Genomic DNA, 8,749 nt, shown 5'->3' with positions numbered 1-8,749 from the left:
AAAGTCACTAGTTGTTAAATTATTACGAAAACTTACAACAAATAAGAAATGGAGAAGACATTATATTTAGCTAGATATAAGAGGTAAAAACTCTATTGTACTCTATTGTGATACCTTAATCAAAACGGTAATTATCCCGTCTATCCTGATTAAGATTCCCACTTTTGTTACGTCACTGATCTACGAAGTAAAAGTACTTTGAGAGTTTTGTATGGATGCTTACTCATTTACCTTTTTTTCTTCAGTCGCATTTTCATACCCCTTTTTCAGTTGAAACAGTCACAGTCCTCTCTTCGCACTTTTCCAATATTATGTTATTAGCAAGTTTGTCGATAATATTCTTAACTTGATTTAAAAATTAAAAAGAGCAAAACAGACTTACATTATCGAATGCTTCGTATCCTTGACTAGGCCAAGGTTATAACGATTTTTTTAATGTCGTGTAATTTATGATGCAGCCGTTAGTGACTTTCTCCTTAGTCATTTGTAATGGTTTTGTTTCACATATTTGTAATGTTCTACTATCGCGTGTTACAATTGACTTTCCTAGATTGTTTCTAATGGCTGCTAAGTGAAGGAAGTTTATTTCTAGTAAATTATTAATACGTAGCGCGGGACGGGCCCGGCCTACTTTTGAATCCTCGCCGTTAAGGCACTGTCACGAACTTGGGGATATTTCGAAGCTTGAAGGTAGACCTTCACATTATTTACGTGATAACCATGAGTAAAGCTTTGTACTAATTGTAACCATAAATATAAGTAAAATCTATTAAAATTGAATTAATGTACAACGCCGTGGAAAATGAATAGAAATAAAAAATGATGGTTAATTAAAATTTTAAATTATGTTGATGAAACTAATAATTTAATAAAAAAAATCCATAGAATCACAATATAAACAGTAACGCCTTATCAGTTTTACTATTTACTATTTACGAATTTTATATCGAAACGTCCCCAAGCAGAGCGGCCAGAGCAAGGGCACTTCTACGCGGTTCAGGCCGTGTCGTCGCGGTTACAGTCGTCGCGCGTAGCTCCTAACGTCGCGTTGTCATAAAACTACATGAGTAGATAAATACCGTTTTTCTACTCATGTGATACGGCGGCGGCACATTTGAAGATTACGACGCGATAGCGGTACGAATGCGTCGCGGTGGCGGCGCGATGGCGGCGCGAAAGCGACGCAACGACGAAGCGAAGGCGGCGGCGCTGCGGAGCTTCGGACGGAAAGTTTTGGCAAGTTCCTCACCGAGACGGATGACGCGTGCGCCCGAGCGCTCCGCCCCTACCCGCACGGTCTCGGCGCTCGGCTCTCGCATCTAGACGCTTAACTTACTCCGTAATACTCTATAACCTATATTGCAGTTGTAAAAGTCACCTACAAAAGATATTAGTTTCATTCGTATTTCATTACTTCTATGTATATTAGGGTATAATTTATAGATAAGTATATACATTACTAAATGTTAATCCGGACGTCTGTCGCTACGGCCTAATGCCGCCGCTGTCGGCGCTACGGGGTTCATACGTGATTCGTTGTTTGCGAAACGTTGCTCGATTGCGAGTCCCCCGGCCGGCGTCGCGCCTTCGCGTCGACGGCGGCGCCGGTCGCGAACTCTTCTTATTGACAATTGTACATTTAATATAGTTCTAACAAGCTAAATTCATATTATAATACTTTACGTTTACATGTAAAACATACGGCAGAGATTACGGTCCCAAGATGCGTCTCGAGTAGTGAGGCAGAGTTACTACTCGGCAGCGGCGTCGGACAGGTCGGGCAAGGACTCCGCCGGCGCTGCCTCGTCATCGCGCACGCACGACGACTCCTGGTGTTTGTTGAGGTAGCTCTTGAGTGCGAATGTCTTGTGGCAACGCGAGCATTCGAAGTTTTTATCGGACGAATGCGTCTGCATGTGCGCACGGAGATTGGAGCGATCGGCGAACGCCTTACCGCAATGAGCGCAGCCGTAAGGCTTCTCGCCTGTGTGCGATCGAAGGTGGCCCTGCAACAGCCAGGGCCGAGAAAACAGTTTACCGCACACGCCGCACACGTGCGACAGTTGGTGTGTTAGCACGTGCATGGCGAGGGCGGGCATCGAAACGTACGCCTTGCCGCATTCGCCGCACCGCTTGGCCGCCACCGAGTCTAGGCTGCGGTGAGTCTGTTTGTGCCGCGAAAGGTTCGACGAGGTTGCGTACCGCTTTCCGCACTCGTTGCACGTGTACTTGGACTTCTGCTCGGGCAACTGGGCGCACTCCTCCGGGGCGTTGACGAAGTTGCGTCGCTTGGAGCGACCGTCGCTTACGAAGAAAGCGTCGTATGTGTAAGCGATGGTCTTTCGAGGCCGCTCGACCGGCGGCGGTTCCGGAATCGGCGGATCCGGCAGCACAGGCGGCGGCTCAGGAGGCGCCGGCTCGGGGCGCGGCTGCGTCGATAGGAACACAGCGTGCGCACTCAAATCCAATATCGCATGAGCCGCGTTGAGATCCTCCTCTGCACGGTGTAGAAACGCATGATCTCCGAGGCAGTAGGGGCGATAAATATCTTTCTTCTTCGGTGGCAAAGATAATATTGCACCCGTACTGGTGTAGCACATGGAGAGAGACTTGCCGCTCGCCGGTGGCGGAGGGGGGGAGACAGGCGAAGATTGGAGCTGTACTTGGAGGAAAGACGGTTGAGACGGATCGGATGTGGAAAGTTGTAGAAGGGCATAGGAGACAGGCTGAGGCGCCGGCTGTGAGGCGGGGCCGGGGCCGACGACCGGCCTCACCTCGCTCGGAAGCTGTGCCGTAAACTGCGTGGAAGGCTGCTCGTCGGTGTATCCTGCAAACAAAAAAATGTTAAGCTACTGTGCTGTTGGTTTTTGATCCCAATAATTTATCCTAGAGTTAACTTTTATAAAAAGAATTATAAGAAGTTGTCGCAAAAATATAAACAAGTCAACAGAAAGGTTGCTTCAGTAGTGGTGTGAGGCGCTGGGGCGTTGGGTGTGCGGAGGTGCAGGGCGGGCGGGGAGGGTGCGCGGCAGGAACTACGCTGCCGTCGTTAATAACTTGCAGGCAACCTGTGGCGCAGAGCACAACCTGTAGCGCTCCTTGCAATACCCTAACTACCAAGTCACTTTCAAAAAGTCAAGTGCAGAAGGGAAATAATTGTCGTTTACGCTCAAGAGCGCCCTTTGCATCACCGTCACACCTCTCAATAAATTAATAAGAATATTACTGAACAAATCGTTGTAGAGTATACATATTTACCAATTCTAACTACAACTGTTATAGTTTTAAAAATAGGAACAAAACAATCATTTTTACAAACCAAGTTGTAAACTTAATGCAGACGTTCGGCAATCAACAGTAAAAAAAAACAAGTAAAGCGATGTACATCTCATACTTAAAAATTCAACTGAAATTATTAAAATTGTCAGTGACTTAATGCATAAAGGAAGAGGACATAGAAGTGAGCACTTAAGCCAACGTCAGACGAAGCACTTAACCCGTCGACATAATAAAGGAAAATATATATAAATAGAAATCCAAGTGACATGACATAAGCTTTGCGAATAGAGAAGATTACAACTGAGCGAATAAAGTAAATGAAACTCGCTCCCCAGTTGGGGATTAGGCAATGGAAACAGTTACCTCGAACAATGTATACGATACTCTTGTGCGCGGATTACATCTGAGTAACAGCACATTTGTTCAAAAATACCTTCTCAAAAATCTTAAGACAATATAATCTAAAAGGCAGGCAGATTACTAATGCAGCGCTTTGTCTTAAAACATTCTAAAATATTTATGTTCGCATATGCTAAATGCAAAGCAATTTTAAATGTAAATAATTAAATTGATTTAAAAATAATTTATAATAATTTGTTTGAATATGAAATGAATAGCATTTATTTTGTTATATGAACAAAGGACATAACATAATTAATATTTCATAGTGATCTATTTGTTTCCATTTGTAGCTCTCTAGAGCTTTCATTAAATTAAAGCATTTATTTACACTCAAATGTGTGAAAATCAAAGTATCTTTCCATAAAAGCAAACTTAACATAATAAATAATTTCACAAATTGTTCTGTAAAATTTCAGTAAATCAGATATTTTGGTCAGCAGTAGTTGCAACTCTTAAACAGATTTAACGAGTCATTAGTTCATTTTGGTGTTCAAACAAATCGGTTGATTCTGGCCTCTGTTTACTGGCGTCATTCGATTAATTGAATACGAGCCCTATTACCCGAGGCCCCACATTTTGCCGATGCGACAACCCGATACAAGCGTTGTCCGCGCTACGTAATATCGAGCGCTTCTAAAAGGTTGGAAATTTGATTGATATATCTTTTTTATATGAACATGGTTAAGATGACATTATAAGTAAGGTAGATCGATATGGAGATTTAAAACCTAATCCACCAACCTCATGTTAGTGGGATAAATACAGGGAGGTTTGCTACGTTACACATTAATACACATTAAACCTGCTAATGTCATAAGAGTTAAGGAATGTAATTTTTCAGGAAAACACAAAAAATAGGGACCTATTTGGTATGTTTTCACTTGTTAAATGGCTGTAGCTGCAATGATCCAAATCGTCAATGAAAATGAAACAAGTAATACAGTGATAGGATCTATTGAATATGCAAGTCAAATATTTATTGATCACTATTATGAAACGAATTACCAACGAGTGCCGTGACTAGTGTTTGTGGAACAAAACAATAAATAATTCCATCTGTAAACCACTTTTGACTCACAAATGCAATTCATAGAATAATAAACAGGAATCCGTGTCGCTTGTTCGTTCCAATAACGAGACCGCGGCGAGCATTTGTAAAGCAGCAGTAAATTTGATCGTATTGTTTTGGAAATGCACAGGTTAAAAATATTTTGTTCATTTCTCGCCATTGTTTCCCTAACAACGTCCTCAGAATAGCCTTAAAAAGAGGCAGGCTAACATAGAAACAATTTTAATGATTAATTAAAAAGACGCTAACGGATTCACTTAAGTCCACTTACACAAATAAGGGCATTACGAAATAAGTATCATGGACTTGCTCCTACGAGATCACTAAATATTAAATAGCGTTAAGGTATAGTGTGCGAGGTTGTTGGAATCTAAAACGAGGTTGATATTGACAGAAACAGCGAGATATTTGTGCCAGGACTGCACAAAATGGAAATTCTACGATATTGGCACACGACTGAGATCACATTTAAATAAAAAAAACTGTAAAGTTTAAAAACTGTCTGGGTCGCGGGAGTTCCTGCTTTAATGTATAATAAATTTTATTCGCATGACGTAATTTATATTTGTACATGTGCATACAAAAATTCCGCATTCACAAGTAAATAATCAATTAAATCAGCACTTCCTTCAGCAGTAGACCATACCCGTAGTAATTATCAAAATAAACATTAAGGCGCCGATTAAATTAACAATAATAGCAAAAAATTAAAAATTGCCCTTAATATGTATACTCGTAGTTTATCAGTTCAGTTATAAAAAATTGCTGTGGCCCATCTCCCTCCGGAGTCCATTCACGAGGAATTAAAAAAAGTTCGTTAGTAGGATATGTATTCTTCCAGTCTATGTTCTACGCCTATGACAAATTTCAGCGAGATCCATGCAGCCGGAGATACCTTCTTACAAACCATCCATCCATCTATTCATCCAAACATTCGCATTTAAAGTAATAGTAAGAAGTAAGATAAGATATACGAAAGTACGACCTTAATAATGGCATTTGTTAATTAAATAAAACAGACATATCTTATATTAACGCAAAATATACAAACATGAAAATTATAAATTGTATTTCCTAGATTTGCATCTAATGTTTAATACATCTGTAAAAAATATTACCCATCTATCAATCAGGCAAAATTGAATATACGAAAAGTAAAATACGAAAGAAATAATTGAAGTCCGCCATTGTGAATATTATGTCTTCCTTTCTCAAAATTTGCCGAAAAAGACAGGCTAATGCCCTTTCAGTAGGCGCTTAAGCGTAATAGTCGTTTTTATCGAGCCCACCCTGATGAAAAATGAACGAAACTTTCGTTGAAAAGAAGGAAAATTTGAAATGGAACGGACCTCTTGTCGCTTTGTCTGCCATTGCCCGAAACTCTGTTGTATTCAGACTTTTTATTCACTCGCCTATATAGTGGTAACTACTTCTGTTAGAACATTAAACTTCTAGATTTCATAGCTTTTTCAATGTAACTGATCGTGTATGTATGCGCTCGGTATTTCTAGCACGCGTCGAAGGTAAGCGGCTTTACTGTAGGCTTTAAGAGAAATATATTCTTGAAAATTATTTGCCACAATTCCTCTTACGTTACTTTATTCAAAGTTGAATCTTCGTCTTGGAACAAAGCAATATCTAAATTAATGTTCATGCAAGCGTTAATTGTTTTATATAAACCGTTTCAGAGACAAAAATATTATTACGAGACACTAAAATTATGATTTTCATTAAGCTTTAAATCTTTGTTACATATCTACCAGCGTGGAAGAAACTTCGTACAAATTTAAAAGTATACTAATTTGAAAATTAAAAGCTTGTGTATTTTAAATTGTAAAATTCTGGCAACTGTACACTCTGTATTAAATAAATTGACGAATTTGCAAAACAATCGTCGGCCGGCCTTTATCATCGAAAATCAATTATGGAGTTTTAATAGGTTTGCATGTGTTGTTTACCGAATTCTGTTAGTTGTTGTACTGCTCAATAATAAGTGCAAATTCATTTGCATTTTACGTGTTTTATTATCACTATTTTTATTATTACGTTTTTAATTTATTATCATTATTATATCTATATATATATAAAAGAAAGTTGTGTTAGTTACACCATTTATAACTCAAGAACGGCTGAATCGATTTGACTGAAAATTGGTGGGCAGGTAGCTTAGAACCAGGAAAAGGACATAGGATAAGTTTTACCCCGTTTTCAATTTTTTTTTATTCTGCGCGGACGGAGTCGCGGGTAAAAGCTAGTCATAGATAAAAACTCATGAATAATTTACCTTTTTATTGAAATTGGTAAACAAGATTAACTAACATAAAGGCTGTGTAAGGTAACACACAAACTACTTACAGTTGCAAATACCATAGCAATTGCAAAATACCTATCTTTTCCACAGGTGACGTAACTCGGATTTTATTCAATTAAAAACGAATATTGCTTTAGCATTTGGGTTTTTAGTGACCCCGAAACCCAATTAACTTCGGTATAACATGTTTTTTGTAACATTTCCTATCACAGTTTTATGTTTGCATATTCCGAACGTGATAACTTTGAATGAATTTCAAACTGTCCGATTGAACAGAATTTGATAGTACGAGTATATTTGAACATTGCCTTACAAAGGAATAAATTCCTTTATAGCTGTAATACATAATTTTACGTATTTTATTGAATTCTTCTCAGACGGGCAAACATGAGTTTTATCATATAAACAATCTCTTCTCTCTTCCTTTAAATAGAAAATACATATATGTAGTCGTGTTTAAAATGCTAATGCAGTTCAGAGCGGTTCACGTCTCGCACATCTACGAGTATATAAAATATATACATATTTAAGTTGAGCGGTTGCTCCGCGCCGCGAGAGCGCAAGTTCAACATGTTGTTTACATAAAATGCTTCAACTTTGAAATTCTGAACATTTGTTCCTCAAAAGTATTTGCGTACTCACAATGGGTGTATTTACAGAACTGAACCCTGACGGGCTTCATACAGCTTTATGAATGATTGTTCATGTTTTCGTTGTCATTATCAAATTGTTTTTGCTGCATTTTTTTATTTTGTATGCGAATTATTTTTTTTAACGAATATTCCCATCGATTTTATTTAGGAACTTAAGGATGATTGAACTTACTAGTTCGTTCGATACATTTATCAGACAAAAGAATAAATCCTTTCATTAGTATTTATTCACAACCTAATTCTAATCCTTACTTATAAATATTATAAATGCGAAAGTAACTGTGTCTGTCTATCTATCTCGCCCTTCACCCAAAACTACTGAACTGATTTAAATGAATTTCGGTGCACAGATAGTCTAGGGCCTGAGAAAGGATTTGACTACTTTTTAACGCAAAGGGGTTGTAAGGGGTAGACATTTTATGGTAGTATCTTAATTTTTAAACTTAGCAGATTTAAATTTATTTTTTAGGCTGTTAATTTGATATAAATAAATATGACATTCAAAGTTCGTAACACACGGACGAAGTCGCGTCCACAGCTAATTATAAATATACTCAAACAACTTTAAAAAAATAGGGAGAGACAAAGAGAATGAAAGGTTGGTGATAGAGGTATTAAAGTTTATTCGTATATAACGATTTTTACCTTTCAACTGTTTTGTTTTTCAGTAAACTTTACAGTAACTAAGTAACGTAGACTTATTAAATACATATTAAATTTGTAGATTTCACATACAGACACTCAACATGTTTATATATTCCTCCGCCTATGTTAATTGTTAGTTACGGTATTATTTTATTAGTTGCTTTAACTATAAGTTTCGTTCTAAATCAGTGAAAAATTATTACTTCATTTATTAATGTTTTTCTATCAGCTGTTTTTGATATATGTAGTAAAATGTTAGGTCTCATCTATCTATCTATATATATAAAAGAAAGTCGTGTTAGTTACACCATTTATAACTCAAGAACGGCTGAATCGATTTGACTGAAAATTGGTGGGCAGGTAGCTTAGACTAGGAAACGGACATAGGAT

General features: G+C 38.0%; 1 protein-coding gene across 1 annotated transcript in view; it reads right to left on the bottom strand.

The window, feature by feature from the left end:
• Nucleotides 1-1,526: 1,526 nt before the first annotated feature.
• Nucleotides 1,527-8,749, bottom strand: part of LOC106717006 (transcriptional repressor scratch 2-like) — a 28,056-nt gene continuing 20,833 nt past the window's right edge. The window contains exon 2 of the mRNA XM_014510692.2: nucleotides 1,527-2,827. Coding sequence (XP_014366178.2) covers nucleotides 1,752-2,827 — 1,076 coding nt within the window. The 3' untranslated portion in view covers nucleotides 1,527-1,751. The remainder of the gene's footprint in view (nucleotides 2,828-8,749) is intronic.

This window comes from Papilio machaon, chromosome Z, assembly GCF_912999745.1.
Source record: "Papilio machaon chromosome Z, ilPapMach1.1, whole genome shotgun sequence".
Lineage (NCBI taxonomy): Eukaryota > Metazoa > Arthropoda > Insecta > Lepidoptera > Papilionidae > Papilio > Papilio machaon.
This window is presented reverse-complemented; position numbering and strand designations above follow the sequence as displayed.